The 22,576-nt window shown below is 42.6% G+C and overlaps 1 protein-coding gene across 1 annotated transcript in view; it reads right to left on the bottom strand.

Annotated features, from left to right (window-relative positions):
* The window catches only part of mtf1 (metal-regulatory transcription factor 1), a 126,483-nt gene that overhangs the window by 45,762 nt on the left and 58,145 nt on the right, over positions 1 to 22,576 (bottom strand). The window contains exons 4-5 of the mRNA XM_084336651.1: positions 8,082 to 8,213; positions 6,203 to 6,276 (exon numbers count right to left, since the gene is read on the bottom strand). Coding sequence (XP_084192777.1) covers positions 6,203 to 6,276; positions 8,082 to 8,213 — 206 coding nt within the window. The remainder of the gene's footprint in view (positions 1 to 6,202; positions 6,277 to 8,081; positions 8,214 to 22,576) is intronic.

The raw sequence follows: 22,576 nt of genomic DNA, 5'->3' as shown, positions 1-22,576 counted from the left end.
CCTGTCACTCAATCAGTGTCCATTCTGAAGTGAGACACCTCCATCTAGTGTCCACCACAATATATATATATATATATATATACACACATCCGCGACCCACTCAAAATGGCCCCGCGACCCACTTTTGGGTCGCGACCCACCAGTTGAGAAACACTGCTTTAACTCATTCCCCGCCAACAACGAGTTTACTCGTTATTGGGAGCCGCTGCTTAAACGCCAACAACGAGTATACTCGTTATTTTATCGTTTTTCCTTGTTTTAGATATTTATTTTAAAGTGCAATACCGGCCGCATCCAGCTAGACGGCGGTATCGAGCACCCTTTGAAACCTTGTATCTTGGCCTGTGCAACAGTCAAATGTCACGGGGCTCACTTTTTTTTGTCGGACAAATGGAGCGGTTATAACGATCGGATTGAGAAGCGTCGAATGCTCCCGATGCATGATGTGTGGTGGATTATGTTGGCGACACGATCGACACCAATACTGGGACTCGCGATTAGGGCTGTCGTGGTATGAGATTTTTTCACCGCGGTTGTGTGTGTGGCTAATCACCGCGGGATGCGGTGGTACCGCACTTCTATAAAAAACGTTTACATATATTTTATGCGAGTAAACATGCGAGTTTACCTGCGATCGTGATTAGACACAAATTCTAAAGGTCGTAGGAGTCCCGAAACTATTTTAAACATGTTTGATAATCTATCCATTTGTCCCTCAATGCTCTGAAATGTGATAAAGGTAGATTAGGGTGTTGCCTGCTCCTTTAACACATTGGGTGCCACGGCCCTTTGCCCAGATAACATTTTACATTACATTTACATTTAGTCATTTAGCTGACGCTTTTATCCAAAGCGACTTACAAGTTCTGTACGACAAGACAGCAAGAAGGGTACAACTCTATCGGCTGAGTAACAATGTTTATCAAAGTGTTGCGTGTTACAGTGTAAGTTAGTATTAGGACAAGTGCATGGCAGTAAGGTTAGTCAGGGTTAGATTTTGTATTTTTATTAATTTTTTATTATCATTTCAGATAATGGTTGAAGAAGTGGGTCTTTAGTCGACGGCGAAAGATTGGGTACATTTGAGGCATTTGACCACGTTTCTGGCATTATCTCGGAGTATGACATGAATATTTTCTTTCGGAATATGCCACGTCTGGAACATATTCTCGAATGCTGTTGCCATGCCAGCGCTGCAGCAGTATGGGAGCCGGAGAACTCTTCGGAATGCAGGAGCGCTTTACGGAGTTGGAAGTCTGCGTCAATCCACTGAGCTGTCAAACTCAGCATTGACATGGGGCTGACATCAGAGCTCCAAATATCACTGGTAAAGCTAATTGAAGAAACGTCTTGTTTCAGAAGACTATCAATGTGCGAATACACTGCCTGGTAGAGCTCGGGTACAGGGCAATGTCTGAAAAATACGTGCGACCTGGGATTGTGTAACGCGGTCGTCGAGCCCTATTATTATTTTCTCTATATATATATATATTGTTTTATTTGTAAGATATATATTTACTGTTGACCCGATAGTGTTTTATTGTTCGTCCGTATATGCTCCTTGTATCGCCGCTGCTTACAGCGCGCATTGGAATGGAGACAAAGTTATACCGTTAGTTTTGTATACAGCCGAGGCACTCAACACATATTGAACGGAGAAAAAGATAACCGTTAGTTGGAGAATAAAAGTGAGGAGAGAGAGAGGTGTTTTGCTACAGCACTGTGCAACGTTGGTGTTGTGGTGTCGCCAAGGGAGAGGAGGGAGGGATATAACTACTCCTGCATCGATCTGCCGACGGCGACGGGCAGGGGATAACGGAGACACAGACCTTTAGACTGAGTTCGGTTGAGGCTGAATTCATATAGCATTAGCAACCAACAGACTTTAGGTGATAGGCTAATCTATACCTTTCTGTTGAACTCATTCTAATTATTAATCTGGACCTTCAGAACATGCAGTATTATTAATTTGCTCAAATGTCGTGGCCTCACACAGTGCCAACTGCAGGTCTCGCCATCTCAGGTGCCAACTGCAGGTCTCGCCATCTTAGGTGCCAACTGCAGGTCTCGCCATCTCAAAGATGACAGAGCATGCAGCATCCCCCTGTTGGGATTGCTCAATGCTGTAAAATATTACATAAATGTGTTTTTATGAATAACGATATTTGAGGAGCCTAATAATATTGCTACAGTACAGCGTGCAATTCTCTGAGGTGGGAGGCTCCACCTCCGGGCGAAACCATCTCTGTGACGTCAGCAACAAAATGGCGGCGCCCATGTTGATTTATGCTACATAAATGGACATAACAAATAATTTTTTCTTAGAAACGTCTTATTTTTATAAACGTGATTTTTTCTGTGGTTTATCTAAATACTAATTTGATGCTATGAGAGGGGCGGGCTATCATAGCTATGACGAAGATCCTATAAAGCTGATGGTGGTTGCGGGTAGGGCCAGACTAAGATCTGACTGAGACTAAGAGGGAAGAAACCAGAAGAGACTCTCTGCCACATCATCATTAGCTTCGGCTACCACGAGGATGGTCTTGGCTAACGACCAGGCCTGACCACTATTGGACTGAATAACAGCAGAGACGATAGCAATGAAAATACAATCGGATAACATCTGGGCTGAGGTCTCTGTTTATATCAATAAAAAACGCTTTTCCTTGTAAGGTAGTACGCTGTGTCAAAGTGTCGAATTCTTACGAAGGTGGGGAATTATTATGGTTTGCGGATCGCACTAACGGGGAGAGATAAGGATTGTATCAACCAGTATATGAGACGTCAGGACCATTAAAAGTACACAACGCAGAGGAATTGGATGGAGAGAGGATAACACAAGAAGATGTGATACTGGCCAGATTGATCAGAATCTAACACTTGCTTGGAGTCAACATGTACGAAATGGATTGTTTTTTCATTGGTACATTTCCGTTTTATACCGTTTTGAATAAGAGTATAGTTCGAATCCAGCTCCCGGCGTTGCTATCAGCTTGGCTGGCCCCTCACACTGATACAATTGGCCGTATCAGAGGGTGGGAAAGCTGAAGGGTGGGTCCTGGGCGTTGTGGACAGCGACCCCTACAGTTCGGTCGGGGCGCCTGCTCAGCGAGGGTTGGAACTGAGGCGAGATAGTGTGGCCTCCCACACGCTACACTCTCCCCGGTGAGAACCTGCGTGGCCAGGTTGGCCTGCCCCAGGCTGCACATGCGTCGGAGGAAAGCATGTGACAGTCTCCGGTCTCCCGGACCAACAGTAGGGGAAAGTACGCAAACAACCAGGAAGGGTGGGATGGGAGAAAAAAATCGGGAAAAAGGAGGGGAAGAAAGATATAATAATAATAAAAAAAAAAAAAAAAAAAAACGTATAGTTTCGGAGAGTTCTAGTAATTTCAGAGAAATTCCGCGATAATAGCCCTTTAGTGGAATACAAACATTTTCTGCTGATTTATTAATCGTTTTCAAATAAACGCTAGATTATCGATAGTATATGTGTACTTGTGCATGCTAGAGAAGCGGGCTGAAAAATCTATTATCCATGACCTGGTCAGCGCTAACGTCATACACGCACGCACACACACACAGACATGTTGTGATCGGTATGAAAAAAACATCCGATTAACCCAATACTGGTAAAATAGAGTCCTTACCTCACATCAGATGTTCTTCAAAAAGATTAATCCAATTCCTGATCGCCATTCCAAATATTGATCGCGTTTATTGATCCAACGTTATAGTCCGAAACACAATCAAAAGCTGCTCCGAGCCTCCCCAGTGAATGTGGTAACAGACACTACTTGCCAGAGATGGGGAAACCCTGGACCGGACTTTTTTTCTGATGCACATGGCCACTCAATCCAATCCAATGATGTGCATTACCATCCGGGAGACGATAGGTATTTGCCCTTTTCGAGCTCAGAGCCATTCCCAATGATAACGTCAGGCTGGATGGATGAAAAATGAATAGATATCGCTAATAAAAGAAATAACGATTAAATAACGAGAACTTGTCATTGGCACTCAACGCATGGCAAGTTAGGACGAGAAATCTCGTCGTTGGCACTCAAAGTGTTAAGAGTAATGCGTTGTGGGATATATGGCCTTCTCCAACTTAAAACTAACGTTATTTGAGCGAACATTTAACGTTATTATAACACTATTTTAACGTTAGTGAATTTGAATGTACATACATAGCTAGTTAAATATCACAACTTGTGTCATCATTGTTCATCATTGGGGGAAAGTGCTGCCTCTGTACCGTTCCCGCTACACTCGGGACTACACTAACGTTATAGATAGCTAGCCTATAGCTAACGAACGTTAACCAACGTTTGCAAACAAAGCTAACGTTATCCAGTTGACATTACAGATCATAATAGCTATAATAACGTTAATGTTTCAAGTTCAAGTTTCTTTATTATTTGTCATACAGAAATACAGAATACTTTGCATGAAATGTTTTTCTGTTTCGCTCGTGAGTGTGCGCTAGATAATAATAAGATAGTATAAATAAGTATAATAAGTAAAAAATAGAAAGTCAAGTAAACACAAGTGTAAACAACAATTGTTCAGTATACCTCTATATACAGTATGTACATCTGGTACAAAAATGGTGAGGTATAGCTTAGCTTGTGGTGCCACCGTTGTGGTGGTGAGGTGCAATAAGGAATATAAATATAAAGTGTAAAGTGTGATAAAGTGGGTGCTATAGTGTGTGTTTATTTAAAGTGAGTGTGTGTGTGCTGTGGGTGTGTTGCTGGCCTGTTATTGTTCATTGTTCATTGAGCAATCATTGTTCATTGAGCATCCTGATGGCCTGGGGATAGAAGCTCCTTCTGAGTCTCTCTGTGCTTGCCATGAGACTCCGGTATCGCTTGCCTGACCGCAGCAGTTCAAAGAGGCAGTTGTTTGGGTGGCTGGAGTCTTTGATTATTCTCTTAGCCTTGCCCATGCACCGCTTGTTGTAAATGCCTTGGAGAGTGGGAAGCCCCCCTCCAATTGTGCGTTCGGCTGAACGGGCCACTCTCTGTAGTCTGCTGCGGTCTTGTGCAGTGCTATTCCCAAACCAGGAGGTGATATTGCCAGTCCCGAGTGTAGCGGGGACGGTAGAGAGAGGCAGCACTAATTTGCGTGTAACGTTAGTCAATAACATTAAGAATAGATAGCTGCAAATGGAAATAAATGCCCAGTCCTTGAGTGAACTGAGTGTTTACGGTCACCACCTTACAGATGGAATTACCCCAAAGTCCGGCTAGTTATAACAAGCAAGTTACATGACCGGCACTTTGGCCCGGGAGTGTTGGGAGAACGCTGATGTACTCCACTACGGTTCAGATTAATACAGGAAAAGGTAAACATTGGGGGCTCGAGTCCGGGATATGAAAATAAATCCTGATTTCATCTGTGAGTTGTAAACTGTATGGAAACGTGAAGTTAGCTCATGATACTGGAAAACGGACGCACGAGGCAATCTCATCATTAAATTAACTGAGTTAAAAATTATGACGCCCAAGGCAATCTCATCATTAAATGAACTGAGTTAAAAATGATGACGCCCCTTTTTTTTTTACAGTGGATGTCGCGGTTGTCTGTTCTCCATCCGCGGGTGCCTTGACACACCGCGGGATTGCGGTGATGCGGTTACCGAGCCCTACTCGCGATCAGATAATTGGAATATTCTTTTTGGGGTACATCCTAGTGAAGGTAAGGGCCTTTCATGCATTCATGATGAAACTAATACCAATGATATAGATTTGATTTGGGAATAATAGCGTGTACAGGCAAGAAACGGCAACGTTTATAGTAGAATTGAGGTATAAGGCTATTACTCAGCCCTTCGGGAATTACCCCAGACCACGCTATAACCATACTTATATTCACCACGGTATAACACGGGAACGTATGGATGAAGAAATTCACTATTTTTCACATATTGAACGATAGATAGGTGATGTCAAATGGGCCATAGTATTGTATCCATAGCTATAATATAGAATATAGTTATAGCTCTACAAACAAGGTGACCCACTCCTATCTTTTAAAGCGTGGCAGTGCTAGAACGGGGCCCGGCTAATCCCCGGCAGTAAATGAGTTAAGAATCTAACGATGATATGGACTTGATGTGTAAATTAAAGGCGTGAACGTGTATGCATGAAACAACGTGGTTAGAAAGTCATTTTGGACAGAGAGGAACGAGGTACCTGTGTGTGTCCGTACGTGTGTTTTTAGATGATGACTAGCAGCAAAAGCTTTGCCACATCCGCCATGGTCACACCTGGAGGGATAAAACATCATGGCAGTCAGACACACAAACCACTGTCATAAACCCACCTACCAGCTAAACAAACTCACCAGCCACTGATCAAATGTATCAGCATTTTGCTAATGGCTGCTAGCCAGACATTAATAATAATTATTATAATAATACGAATAATAACAACTTATCAGACAAGCCTTTGACTAGTCTTTTGTTACTTGTATTCAAGGCTTTCTTTAGCATGTACCATGTACCATCCTTTTTTTTTTTTTTTTTTTTTATACTTTTTCTCCCATTTTCTATTTTTCTCCCATCCCAATTTCATATTGTCCAATTCTACCCTCCCCTGTCTCGAACGCTGTTAGGCCATGCCTCCCACAGGCCGGCTGCAATGTGGACGAAGCCTTGCATCACGTGTCCCCTCCGGTACACGAGGAGGCAGCCGTCGCATCTTTTCACCTGCAAAGCGCGACTCTCAGCGGCGAGGGAGGGACACGTCGCCCCCGTTGCTTCCCGATTCTGCTGTGCAGGCGCACCAACCGACCTGTAGGAGTTGCTGTCCACAAGGTCCGATCCCCACCCACCAGCTTCCCACCCCTAACACTGCCAATTGCGTTAGTATGAACGACCATCTCCTGCATTAGTGGCGAGCGCCTTGCCCACTGCGCCACTTAGCCGCCCTAGTGCTGAAGGTTCTTGAGAATTGTGTTGAAAGTTTCACCAAATTAAATATAGTAGCACAGGCTTATATGCAATGATCAGAACTATAGGAATTCATTTGTCTATGCACTCATGTTTGTTTTATCACCGTTTGTTTTACAGCCTCCAATTTGTTGTATAATGTATGCACCTCCAGGGGTGCGTTGGTGATATCAAAGCTGTTTGCACTGTGCGTGCGCTTCTGCTCAGAGCCGGTTGCTCGGTGTGCAACCCCGTCCCATGAGCAACGCACCCCTGTGCACCTCTAGGACTAAAGCCCCGGTGATTTAAAGAAGAAAAGAACAGTTGATTTCTCTGGCAACCAGCATTTCTATTAAGAGCCAGTTACAGACTAGACTAGCAGTCATTTGAGTGTAATGGAAATCAACGAGCATGCTGAAAGCTACTGCTAAGAGGATGCCTTCTCTCTAGGGATGGGTATGATGAGGGAACTGACCACTTACATTTGATGACCAAGTATGCCCACTAAAAGTGCTTGTTTCTGCCACTGAAACAGAAATTTCTCTCTTGCGTTGGAATACAGCTAACTTGGCACTATCTAAAAGATAAAACAGCGGTTTGTGTTTGTGCATTTAAAGACCCACTTCGTGTAGCGTTCATAGACTATTGATACACACACGCTAAAGTTGTGGCTAGCTAACTGTTAATGTTAGTTGTGCTACATGGACTCAAAAACACTGCTACTACTGCTAGCCAAAGAAGAGAAGACACCTGCTGCATGTTGAAGTGTCCTTGAGCAAGACACTTAACCCCTAACTGCTCCTGATGAGCAGATCTTGCACCTTGCATGGTTGCCTCCGCCGTCAGTGTGTGAATGTGTTAAAAGCAGATAAGCCAACAGTCCATTTACCATTCCATTAATGTAAATTATTACAAATGGTAACCGACTGTTTGGATTGACGATAAGCATTGGGCATATTGCTGTGCATTTTTCCACGCTCTTTAAGATACGTTCCAAAAATACGATTCCCCTCAATGAGTAATCAATCCAACCCCTCAAGGAATTCACGCAATCGCTTAATCTTGGAACACATTACCCTGAGCCCCGTCCCTACAGCAGATGTCTCCTTTTTAAGACCCAGTGTGACGGCGGTGGCGCTCACCGGAACGGCTTCTCCCCGGTGTGAGTGCGGATGTGCTTCCTCAGGTCGCTGAGCGTGGTAAAGTACTTGGTGCATCCATCCGATTCACAGTTGAACGTCTTGCCCGTGTGGAGCCTCTGGTGTGCCTTCAGTCTGGGGAGACGAACAAAACGTGCCTCGTTAAAACCACAGGGAGGGGAAGCGGCTTTCAGATAGAAACATCCCAAACACGGCGGTGAGAACATTTCGACTGCCATTTAATTTCACACCCATCTGAACAGCGAAGCTCCGTCAGTCAGAACTGAGATGGTAAATAAACCTACAAGTACAATGTTACAAACTCCAGAGAGAAATACAGTAAGAAGCATTTTGTATAAAGTATTCTGTACTTCTGTATGACAACTATTAAAGAAACTAAACATTAGAGATGGGGAAAAAATCTATAGTGATATTGACACTGAAGTATCACTAAAAAAATTGTAAATTTTTTAGCTCGACAATCCCATTTTGCTGCAATAACAATGATTGAAGTGAGGTGAACAGATGTATATATAGCATATTATGTATATACAACATTTTGCTCTTGGAAATGAATCCCAATATTACAATATCGTGACTCTAGTATCGTGACAATATGGTATCGCGGGGCCTCTGGCAACTCCCACCCTTGCTAAACATGCATGTAGGCCGGCGGAGGTGAGGACAAGGTCAAGGACGTCGCTGGACGACCTCCCTCCGCGGTGGCCTTACAGGAAGGGACAGGGTGACATGGCCGGTGATGAGAGGGAGAAGGAGAGGAAACAAGCCCAGCGTGGCGCTGGTCGGCTGGGCTGAGTGATGTCCCCTGACAGGGAGTCGATGGCACTGCTCCACCGGGGCCCCGGACAGAACGTCACAACAGCTGAACCAATACTGCCCCGCCGCTCTGCCATGCTGCGACTCGCACGGCTTTGTGGCCAAAACCGAACGGGATCAATACCGCAAAAACCCTGTCGTTGGTCAAATAAGGTAACTAACAAAGGTTTAATAAAGTGCAGTGATGAGCAAACGGCTCACAAGAGAACGCTTTAGGAGTGAGCGAGCAGAGACAAGACCTCATGCTTCGCCTCATTGCTTCTATAAAAAGATGACAATCTAAGTGGTTGGACTGACAAAGAAGCGGACATTCAAAGACTTGCCAGAAGCACTTCGCCCCCAAACATTGTCTCTTTGCGAGGAGATCCACTCTCGGTCCAGAAATGACTCGGAAGTGCTGTCACTCTCTTTGAAACGGTATGTGATGAGAGCAAAAGTAAAGTAAATGATCATTAAGTCAATCTCTGTCAAAGTACTACAGCGAGGTTCTCCCCAGGGTTATGTGACTAGGCACTGGCTGTAGGGAGGCACTGATTCTAGAGTAGAAAACCAAAATCTTCAGCCCATACCATCTCATTGTACTTATTTTATGGCTATTCTCATGTCTGTACATTTACGTTGCACTACTTTTATACCTATTCTTATGTCTGCAATTTATGCACTGTTTTTTTATTGTCAATTATGTGCTGATTTTATGCCTATGTTCATTTTATACTAATTGCTGTGGGGCACTCTGGACTGCGGTCCATGTGTGAAAGGTGCTATATGATAGTTATTAATATTTATTATTATTATATTGTAAAAATGCATGCATCTGTAAATTCTTGACGGCATTGAAAATGAGGGTGACCTCAATTGTCTGAGAATAAATAAAGGTTTGATTGATTGATATACCAAACATCTCTACAGAATATGCCAAAAATGCAGATATGGGTAGTTCTATTAATAAGGGAGCGGAAGTGTGACATTAGGGTCACATTTTTGATGCAATGTAAAACGGATACAATTATGTGTATGCCGTGATTCAGAGTGTTTAGTTTCAGGAATATATATATATATTTAATGCAGTTTTAAACTCCCTGCAGCTCAAATTTCAATTTGATGTCGTCGTCGTCGTCGTCGTCGTCGTCGTCCCCCCCCCCCCCCCCCCCATCACATACTCCAATAAAATGTACACTGTGTGTGTGTGTGTGTGTGTGTGTGTGAGAGAGAGAGAGAGAGAGAGAGAGAGAGAGAAAGAAAGAAATAGAGGAGAGAGAGAGAGTGCGTTTGTGTGACTAGTAGCTGTCAAAACAAAAGGCTAATTATGTGACTTGTAATAATTTATCCATAATATCATGAAATGAGATTAGGCTAACTATCTGCTGAGAAAAAGAGGTCGACACACCCACCACCCACGCACACAGAAAGAAGGTATATGTGACATAGAGAAGGTGCTTTAACATCAAACATGATGGGGGGAGAGGAGGAGCATGTGTGTGTGTGTGTCCTGGTAGCCTATGCATGACAGGAGCAGCATAGTTTAACACTGCGTTATTAATAATGAAGACGATATTGAGGAAGAGCTCACCAGGCTCCTTTGTTACATCGTAACGGAGGACTTGAAAGACGGTACCCGCTTTCTTCTCAACAACATCATTATCTGCATTTTGTTTCTATCCCGTCAGAAAGGCATGAGACGGATTATAATAGGTAGTCTTTCTCTAACCTTCCCTCAGCTGTGTAACAACCCAAACAAGGCCTTAACCGATTTGGGAAACAAAGCACATTAACTAACAAAACATTGATCTGCCAACCATAATGACAATAGCAGACATATTTATTTTGTAAGGGGTCGGAAAGATGAGGTTTCAGATTAGAGGCGACTGATCATGAAACTGTTTACGACCACTTTGAATATGTTGCTATCGCAACGTTTGTCATAAATTGTTACGAGGCAATATAAATCTTCAAAGGCAGGGCGCACACACACGCAATAAACAGAGACAAACCAGGGATATTCTCTAGTATTCACAATGAGACATGTCATTTAAACAAAAACATCTTGGAATGGAAATCCAAGATGGCAGCACAGACCTATTGTCTCTGTTCGGTGTTTGCTCATGTCAAGTCTGTAACTTGTCTTTTTATTCGTTTAACACTTTTTGTACTATTTTTAGTAACCAGTAGTTAATTTTTCATCCTGGCATTCTTTCCAATCCGGGTAAAGATTTTGTGCAGTGAATTTGTGGACTGTTTGGGTATTTATTTTGCTTCTGGGGAACTGCTATATAAGCTGAGCCTACTCAGAGCTCTAGTTCTTGCTGCAGCAAGGCTCGCTTTTAGCCCGGGACTGCAGCAGGCCAGCAGCAAATTAATTGTTTTAAGAAACTTCCTGTGGTTTGTGGATTATTTAATCTGTTTGTGTTGTGGGCTCCATCTGCATACTGAGGCCCTTTCCATCTGCTCTGTGAGCTGAGGCTTACTCCATCTGCTCTACAAGCTGTAGCCTCCATCTGCCCTGCTTTGTGGGCTGAGGCCTACTAGCTTCAGTCGAGGCTTGCTAGTCTCTACCAGCCCTACAGCAGCTAGCCTCCACAAGCCCTACAGCAGCTAGCCTCCACCAGCCCTACAGCAGCTAGCATGCAGCTGATTGATTGAAAAGGTTATTAACAGATTGCAGAATGGGTACAATACAGTACAGCTCAATACACACAATTGTTAACTCAATCAGCGCCAGAACCGAGGAAAGTCGGGTTAACTCGCCAACCGTTCAGCGCCAGACCCGAGTATAGTCGAGTTTATCGTTATTTCTTTTATTCAATATTTTTATTCATTTCTCTCACACGGACCTCGGGGTTACCATAAGGAACCACTCTGAGATTGCTAGAGTGCAATACCGGCCGCATCCAGGTAGGTGGCAGTATCGCCCACCCTTCAAAACCTTTTTTCCACACACTTACATTCAAATGTCTCCGGGCGCAGTTTTCTTGGTCAGGCGAGTCTAGCGGGTCACTCGATGGCCTTGGAACGCGTCCAATGCCCCCAATGCATGTGTTGTGGTGGATTATGTTGGCGACACGATGGACACCAATACTGGAAATCGCGATCAGACAATTAGAATATTCTTTTTGGGGTACCTCCTAGTGAAGGTAAGGACTATATGACATCAATCCTGCTTTGATCCAACCATGATTTCACATTGATCGTTGCGACCATGTGTAACGTACTCCAGAACGTATGCTGTTGGTGACGATCAAAGTATAAAAAAACGACCCCCCCCCTTCATGCATTCATGATGAAACATAATACCCATTATATACATTTGATTTGGAAATAGTAGCGTGTCCAGGCGAGCAATGCCAATGCTTTTAGTAAAATTCACGTATTCTTCCATAGCGCCGTTTTATGGAATTAACCAGGATCTCTCTGAAACTATACTTATATTCACCACGGTATAACACGTGAATGTGTACATGAAAAAATGTATTCTTTTTCACATATTGAACGATGGATAGTTGATGTCAAATGAGCCATAGTATTTTATCCATAGCTATAATATAGAATATAGATATAGCCCTGCAAACACCGCCACGCAGCCCTATCTCTTAGAGTGGTGGCGCAGTAGGAACTAAGATGCTCTAAGCCTCCGGCGCTGAATGAGTTAAGGGGATGCAGACCAGAGAAAGACTTTCGTCTCGTTTACATCAGGGTCCCCCATTTTCAATTCATCATAACATATATGACATACATGACATAGAGATCGACAGTACTGTTACATCTAGACATTTATGACATACCAGATCTACAAATATACAGTACTGTTTATGAGTAAACACATTTTCTAAAAAGAGAGTATACATTTGAGGGGGAAGAAACTGTACATTGCAGGAGGTTGGGTAGGTGGGGTGGGGGTTGGGTAGGTGGGAAACTGTACATTGGAGGTGGTTGGGTGGGGGTTGGGTAGGCGGGGTGGGGGGAAACTGTACATTGGAGGGGGTTGGGTTTGGACATTTACAGGGGCCAGTTTCGAATTGCAGTCTCCCGTAGGTCAGGGATTAAAGCAAAAAAAAATCTCCTGACTGAACTTTTTTTCAGGCCAAGTCATATTCTTATTTTAACCTCCACTGCATTTTTTTTTAATAGCGTTAGCGTTTTAAGGGAGCCTACTTGTAGAGCCTACTGTCCTGACTGTGACTATAGACCCTACTGTTGTGGTTGTTGTGCCGGGCAGGGAGGCTGTGTGCTGGAGAGCGTGAATGCAAGTCTTGTGGCTAGCTTCTGATTGATGGCGAGCCTTTTCCCATTACTTTGAACCATGAACTAAATGGCTTGTTATCATACAAACAAGGGACTAAACACGTTTCGCAATTATGCCACAACAACAATGGACAGTCTCCTCCCCACCATTTGTATATATTTTTTACCACCCACCCACTCATGTATGTTGTGTATGTCATAAATGTCACTATGAATTGAAAATGGGGGACCCTGATGATGTAAACAAGACAAACATCTTTCTCCGGTCTGCATCCCATTAACCCTTTAATCGCCAATGACGTGTTTAGACGTCATTCCTCGCCATGCGTAATCTGCCAATGACGTTGTACAGCGTCATTGAGATCAATATTTCAAAAATCTGTCATGGCAATCATATTTCAACCACGGAGACTTGACGGGTGCTGTAGAGCTCCTCTCAACTCTCCAACGGTGCAAGACCGCCATCTAGTGATGGGTACCTTTCACATTTGAACCGATACCGGTACCTGTGAATCGATACCGGTACCCAACGGTACCTTTTTTCGGTACTTTAGTCTCAAGAAATGTAATTTACCTACCTCAGTCGAAAAAAAAAAATCCAAACTTCAAATAACTACAATTTCGACAGTTTTCGGCTTGCCATTGCTCCGACTGCTTTGTTGTTGAATCAAGTCAAATCCTAGGTAAGCATATATTGTGCGTGTGAACGTTGACATGAAAAGAAAAAAGTAAAAAAAAAAAAAAAAAAAAACTCGGTAGTACCGACGTGTTTCGGTTCGGTACCTCAAAAGTACCGAATTCGGTACCCATCCCTACCGCCATCTGGTGGCCGATCGGCAAGGTGCCAAAACCGGAAGTGAGCGGCCGGAAGTGGTGCTCACCCATATTTCGTCCGGCCACTCGCTATCGCTCGCGGGACTCCAGCTTGATACACTGGATAGCGATCCGTTGCCAATAACTCTATAAACAACATGATTTGGACGTATATAGTATTATACAACCTGGAACTGGACCAACTAGATCGACATCCCATAATAGCTAACTTTCTGCTCCACGCTGATCGCCCAACGCTACGAGGAAGCTGCGGTGAGTTTCAGCGTGTTTGATTATTATTATACATACAAACTGCTCCGATCAACATATCACCCATACTACATAAATGATTTAACGTCGGCCACGGACTTATAAACCCCCCCCAACCCCCCTCCGGTCACCAGCAGATGATGAGGCATGACGTTTAGGACCTTGTACAATTGAAATTTTTAATCTTACGTCAATCGGTATCAAACTACATTTGATGATCTAATGTATTCATGGCTATAACTCACGTTCTATGGAATGCTGCAGAAAACGATAAAAACATATTTATACTTTAGACCATATTTTAGTATGAATGTGTGAATGAAAAAGTAGAACGTTGCTACATCCTAAACGATAGATACTTGATGTTGAATGGGCCATAGTAATGTCAATTTAGCAATACAATTTAAAAAGTTATAGCCCTGCAAAGAAGGGGAACATCTCCATAGATTTACAGTGGTGGCAGAGAGTGGATTAAGATCAGAATAATCTCTGGCAGATAAAGGGTTAACAATTGTGTGTATTGCTACAGGATTTACCAGATCCAGAGTGAATGAATTAATGAAAACTTTATTTAATACACGAGACCCTCTTCTTGGGACCAAGTAAGGTTTCGTCGATAATCCAATGTACAGTTACCCCCGCCTACCTCCAATGTACAGTCCCCCCACCCCACCTACCCAACCTCCTCCAATGTACAGTTTCTTCGTCAAATGTATATACTCTCTTTTTTAGACTATTTTTGTATCACAAACAATACTGTATTTGTAAATCTGGTATGTCATAAATGTATAGATGTAGCAGTACTGTCTATCTGTATGTCGTGTATGTTATGATGAATTGAAAATGGGAGACCCTGATGTAAACTAGATGAAAGTATTTCTCTGGTCTGCATCCCCTTAACACTTTGGATGCCACGCCGGGGATTTCTCGGGTTTACCCCCCGACCGTTGAATGCCCATCACGAGATTTCTGTTTTTTTTATTTATTTATTTTGTATTAGCGTTCTGAAATCATATTGCATCAAGCGAGCCTACCGTTGGAGATCCAGGCACCGCCGGTGCTCAGATGTGAAAAAAGCGCCCCCTATCGTCTCCCAGATGGTAAATCACCCTTTTGGATTGACTCAATGAAAGTGAATGGGAGAACGGATTTCTGACTCCACATTTTACTTCTCACTGATGTAACCGGGGTCTACCAGAGTTCATTGTGGAACCTTGGTGCCACGGCGAATATGTGTTATACTGTACACACGGTGGATCAATACAATTATCGATTTTTTCGAATGGTGATCAGGAATTGGAATATACCATTTGGATACCATCTGATGTCAGGTAAGGAATCTATGTTATCAGTCTTAGGATAATCAGACTCGTTTTCACGGAGATATAAGCGTTTCCATTATATGTGATATTGCTGTTTCACTGTAAAAGCCATCAGGAAATAAGAGCAGCGATTATCAGCGTGCGGCACGAGCGTGCGTGCGCACACATATACTATCGATCATCTAGCTTGTCTATTTGAAAACGATTCATAAATAGGCAGACAAATGACAACGTTCTGGAATATTCCAGTAAAAGACGATTATCATCATATGGTTGTTTTTTCCGCGAAAACGAGTGATTTTCAAAATGCTATCAAACGGAAATGAAGCGATAAAAAAACAATCTGCCTTGACAATGTTGACTGGAAACTGAGTCTTTGATAAGCGACGGGCAGATTAGACACATAGCCATAATTTAAAACATAGATTAGGCAATATTAAGTTAACATTGGAGTGGGTTTGGGCATCAAGGGGGTAAAAAGGAAAACACGGCGTGGCATCCAAAGTGTTAACAATTGTGTGTATTGAGCTGTACTGTATTGTACCCATTCTGCAATCTGTTAATAAAATGTTCAATCAATCAATCAATATTTAACAGATTGCAGAATGGGTACAATACAGTACGGCTGAATACACACAATTGTTAAGGGGATGCAGACCAAAGAAAGACTTTCGTCTTGTTTACATCATCAGGGTCCCCCATTTTCAATTCATAGTGACATTTATGACATTACACAACATTGACATCATGACATTTATGGCATAGTAGGGACATACTACAGGTATATAGTAATGTTACATTTGTCACATATATGATATGCAAATATACAGTAATCAATGTTACCCATAGATCCTAACAGAGATTATATACATTATGATGGGGAGGAGACTGTACATTAGGAGGAGGGGGTGGTAGAAAAAAAGATACATACAGTGGGGAGAGAATATATGGTGGGGAGGAGACTGTCTACACAGATACACCTGTGTGATGTTGCTACGGAGTTAAGCTAATAAAGGTGACTCACAACCACAACAGGGGACTCACGTATTTGTACTGTGAAGTAACTGTTAACACGACAATGACAAATGTGTTGTTTCTGTTTTTCTTTTTGACATACTTGCGGCACACGGAACAAGTTAACTCACCACTCTACAGCCCGCAGTAGCCTAGCCAGTCTCTTGAAACACCGCTATCTTCAAACTTCCACTCGAAACGTTCTTTTGTTGGGTGGTGGTGCTCATCCTTTTCGTCTGAGAAAACCGCGGTGGTTTTTCTTTTTAGTGGCCGGCTTACTCCTTCCATTTAACCGACGCTATTAGCTAACGTTAGCTAAATCGGTATAGCAGCGAGTGCAAGCAGCGTGGTGGCTGTGACGTCTGTGAACAAGGAGAGTTGATGCGACTGTCGTAAAACCAAAACACACCGGAGTTTTTTATTATTTTACATGACTTTTGTTAGCTATTTTGTGGCGGACAGACCTCTCAGACCTCGCAAATGTCACTCCAATAGCCCTCCAGCTGCAACCGCGGAGCGAGCAGCGTCCTGTCTCTCGGGTCGCTGAGTGATGACTCTGCTTGGGGCACCTCTGATTGGCTCAATTTAGTTTAAATCTGTATGCATCTACAAATCATATTATACCAAGGTAGCCAATTCCGTCAGACTGCGAATCAAATGGACGGATCTCCCCAATCAAATTGACAGAAATCCGTCTGGAGATGGAACGCTTTAATGACTGCTGTAGGTGCTCTTTGAAAGTGGGTAGTGATTCACATTCCTGTACAGCTGTGGGTAGGGCATTCCACATTGATGTGACATAATTGCGAAACGTGTTTAGTCCCTTGATGGAACCGAATCTGGGTTTAACATGATTTGTGGAGCTCCCTCTGGTGTTGTGGTCGTGGTATCACTGACCTTTGGGAAGTATTTTGACATCAGGTCTCGAAATTGCGACCGAATTGGTCGCATAGGCGACGGAAATTGTATCTGTGCAACCTCAAAATATAATTGGGAGCATTCGTGCGAGTGCAAATAATTGTTCTGGTGCGACCTCCTCGATTCATATTGCGATACTCTTATTTAGAAAATCCTGTGGAGAGTCGTATCCGCTCGGCTTAACAGCACAGCAGTAGCGTCTGAAACGTGGACATTGCAACAGAGCAAGGCTAGTGTGCCTATTTTGCGACCCAAAACAAGTGCTGTTTTATTCCGCAAGGGGTCAAATGCATCTAACATGCTTTGCAATCCTCGCCATTCCTTTATGCCCACGTCGCGTTAAAGACCGAAATTTATGTTACGTTAGCGTAAGCTAACAACAAGCTAACCCTGATCAGAGCCATAGACAGAGAGAACAGCAGAGGGGACTGGGAAAGGGGGGGGGGGGGGCAGGCATTCTCCCTTTCTGTGTGTGCGTGTGCGTTTAGAAAGACCAGATGAAGTATTATTTATAGTAAATGTACTGAGGATGGACAGATAATGTTGATATTTAAACATAAAAAATACAATACATAATAAATGTATTCATGATCATCATGCAACAATGGCAGGAACGGTTTGGTAGAGGAAGGGATTTTAGGTTGCATGTTGTGAGTTCCAAAAAAATCTACTTAAAGTTTAAAGCTAAATATATCAAAACGTGGCATTCACTTTACAGTGAATCTATTTGTATTAAAAACAATAAGATTGTTTTTCATTTGGGCGGCTAGGTGGTGTAGTGGGCAAGGCACTCGCCACCAGTGTGGAGACGCTAGGATTGGGGATGAAGGGTGGGGATCGAACGTTGTGAACAAGCGACTCCTACAAGTCGGTTGGTGCGCCTGCGCAGTAGAATCAGGAAGTGTCGGGGGCAGCGTGAGCCTCCCACGCGTTACTCCTCGACACTGAGAGATCGAGCTGCGCAGGTGAAAAGATGCGACTGCTGTTACCTCAAGTACCGGAGGGGACTTGTGCTATGTATGACTTAGTCCACATTGCAGCCGGCTTGTGGGAGGCAAGAAACAGCGTTCGTGACAGGGGAGGGTTGAATTGGATGATACGAAATTGGGATGGGAGAAAATATGGAAAAATGGGAGAAAAAAGTGGATAAAAAAAAATTGTTTTTCATTTAAATGTCTGGAAGAGCTCAAAAATAAAAATGTCAAATTATATTTCCGTTGCCTTTTTTGAGTTGATCTAAATGTTACTGATTGTGTTAAATGGGCATATAATATCGTCTCATATCGATCGCAGGCACCTGAATCGAATCGTATCGTGGCAGACTTTGTGATATCGGCAAATATCGTATCGTTGTCCAAAGAATCAATATCGTATCGTGATGAAACTGGTGATTCCCACGCCTAAGTACTAGGCTATATAACATACATCTTTGCAAGTAGATTACATTAGCAAAATGCCCTTTTGACATGTAGCCTACATATTCATAATAATGAAAGTTTATTTGGAAGTATTTTATATTCTGTACTTAGTTTGAAAGTGGTCAGACAGTTCCCTCTGTGTGTAATACAGTCTTAACACATTCATAAATAACACTTACAGAAAAGATTATTGTGCACTGTAATAAAAGACGGTTTGTTAAAATGTTATGTACCGAATACCGTGAAACCGTGGTATTTTTGCCCAAGGTTATCGTACCCTCAAAATGTCATACCGGTACATGCCTAGTCTACACTATAGGCTACACTACTAGGTCTACACTATACTATAGTTTAAGGCTACTTTCACTGTTTTACTGCATTACAGTACTGTTATATTGTCGTTTTTTTTTTTGTATCAATAAACAAAATATATTACATATATTGTTGGTGCTCCTTACATTTTGGTGGGTGCTCCTAAATCTTTGCTGGTGGTCCTGATTCAAAAAGTTGGGAGCACCAGTGCCACCAAGTAAAAATTTTAATTTCAAGCCGTGGACATGTACATGGGTACCTTAGTAGTGTATCTTGTAGACCAGGCCCATTGCAAGTTGCTGTACTCTGTCGTCTACTCTAAGCCATCCTAGGTTGTCAAAGTGGGCATCTCTCTCTCTCTCTCTCTCTCTCTCTGCACCTGAAGACTGTGCTATTAAACCAGGAAGTGCAGCACAATGTTGATAAGGCTGTCAGCAGCAACACAACAAACACAAGACTAAGATCGAACGAAAAAACGCTCATGGACCCATCTCTCATTGACTGACTCGCTTGTGTTTTCGTTGTGTGTCCGACTATGCATGCTTTCGAACACCCGCCCAACTCTACCTCTGATTGGCTTACCATGAAACTTTACTCAACCTCAGCCAATCGTCAGCATGTATGCGCTTGTCTCGTGCACTGTAATGTTGTCACGATACTGGAATTTCGAACTTCGATATGATACCTTGAAAAGTATCGATATTCGATACCACAGGAAAAAAGGTTCAATCTTAAAATGTGATTTTTCTATTTTTTTTTTATAAATGTTGCTTTTGTTGCTGGTTGATTATTATTAAAACCCTTTGTTTATCTTTAGATCAGACATTTAAAAATAACTAAATGATATAATCTTAGAATTTAAGTAAAGTTAATAGTACTGCGTGTTAAGCATAACAGATTGATTGATTGAAAATTGTATTAACAGATTGCAGAATGGGTACAATACAGTACAGCTCAATACACACAATTGTTAAGTTTTCAAGTTTCAAGTTTCTTTAATAGTTGTCATACAGAAGTACAGAATACTTTCATACAAAATGCTTCTTACTGTTACGCTCCAGAGACTGTGCTAGACAAGATAGTATCAAATAACATAGTATAGCATGTAATTTAGAAGTAGAAAATGAGGTCACAGTGTTCAGTATAGACATATGTACAATGTTCGATGCAGAATAGACGTAACCGAGTTACCATATAATATACAATACTATGCAGTGTACTAATGTACAGTACTATATAGTGCAAAGCAGAAATGGGATGAGGTACAATTTAGGTACAATTTACAGTAAGGTGTACGAGTTGTAGTGCAATCCTTCATCAATAAATATAAAGTGTGGGGAGTGGGTGCTACAGTGTGTTTGTTTAAAGTGGGTGTGTGCTATAAAGTGTGTGGAGTGGGTGCTACAGTGTGTTTGTTTAAAGTGAGTGTATGCGTGTGGATGTGTGTGCTATGTGCGTTTGGTGGTTGTTGTTGTGTAGTGTTCATTGTTCGTTTAGCAGCCTGATGGCCTGGGGATAGAAGCTTCTTCTGAGTCTTTCTGTGCTCGTCTTGAGACTCCGGTATCGCTTGCCTGACCGCAGCAGTTCAAAGAGGCAGTTGTTCGGGTGACTGGAGTCTTTAATGATTCTCTTAGCCTTGCCCTTGCAACGCTTGTTGTAAATGTTCTGGAGGGTGGGGAGCCCCCCTCCAATTGTGCGTTCGGCTGAACGTGTAAGGGGATGCAGACCAGAGAAAGACTTTTGTCTTGTTTACATCAGGGTCCCCCATTTTCAATTCATCATAACATATATGACATACAGATAAACAGTACTGTTACATCCAGACATTTATGACATACAAGATATACAGCACTGTTTAACACTTTCAGTGCCGGCCTCCGTTTCCTATTTACCCCCTTGAATGCTGCCACCCACTTCAATGATAGAGCTCTCATATTTGCAAACGCTTAAACTATATCTTAAATTATGGCTATGTGTCTAATCTGGCCGTCGCTTATCAATGACTTGTTTGCAGTCAACATTGTCGAAACGGATTTTTTATTTTTATTTTTTTTTTTTTTAATCGGTTCATTTCCGTTTTATACCATTTTGAAAAACGCTAGTTTCTTGAAACTTCCAGAAGATTTTGTGATAAACGCCTTTTACTGTAATACACAAAACACGTTGTAATTTTTCGGCCTATTTATGAATAGTTTTCAAATAAACGCTAGATTATCGATAGTATATGTGTACTTATGCACGCTATAGAAGCGGGCTGAAAAATCAATTCTCTTATTTCCTGATCGCACACACACACATACGGCACACGCTGATATATAGGTGAAAATAGCTCTGATTATCCCAATACTGGTAAAATAGATTCCTTACCTCAGATCAGATGTTCTCCAAAAGGATTATTCCAATTCCTGATCGCCATTCCAAATATCGATCGCGTTTATTGATCCAACGCTGGGTACTGTAAACACACATTCTCCGCTGTTCTGAGGCTCCACAATGAGTCCGATCGGCTCTGGTTACTTGCCTGAGAAGTAAAATGTGGATTCCGGATTTCTTTTCTCATCCATTTTCATTGAGTCCATTCCAATGAGTGCATTACCATCCGGGAGACGATAGGGGGCGGTATTTTCCCTATTCGAGTTCAGACAGATCCCCATTGGTAACGTGAGGCTAGATTGAAGAAATATGAATGGAAATCGCTAATAAAAAAAATAACGATTAAAGAACGGCATATCTCGTTCCTGGCACTCAAAGTGTTAAGAGACAGAGTTTCTAAAAGAGAGTATATACAGTTAATTTACTTCTGACCATTATAGTCAAAGTATTTTCCTATGAACTGAAACTCATAAGACCACATAAGGCTAGCATCATTCAGTTACAGCTACTGTATATTGGCCAACATTAGCCAGCTATCTAGCCAGCTACTGCACCATGAACTGCCAGCTAGCCAGCTGGCCACCCCCAATCCAGCCAACCGTACAAATTACGGTCTCAGCCAATCACATCGTGTACAGTTAGTTAGCTACAGGGCTCCGGACTAACTTTTTACATTGGTTGCACCAGTGCGCCTAACTCTTTCATTTAGGTGCACCAACACATAATTTAGGTGCACCAAAAAAGATTCACAGCGCCTCGTTGTTGTTGCCTTTGAGAACCAATGGTTCTCGAGCCGTAACGGCACATGGGGCAGGAGCCTATCTCCTGTTTCCGTAGCGTGAGGCAGCTTGATGTACAAGTACACCCCTTGGACATGACGCTAGTATGTCGCAAGGACTTCCCCCCAAACCAACCCTTGATGCTGAGTGTCAAGGAGGGAGGCTATGGGTACCATTTTTTAAATAGTCTTTGGTATGACTCG

Source organism: Notolepis coatsorum, assembly GCF_963971535.1.
Source record: "Notolepis coatsorum genome assembly, chromosome: 19".
Taxonomy (NCBI): domain Eukaryota; kingdom Metazoa; phylum Chordata; class Actinopteri; order Aulopiformes; family Paralepididae; genus Notolepis; species Notolepis coatsorum.
This window is presented reverse-complemented; position numbering and strand designations above follow the sequence as displayed.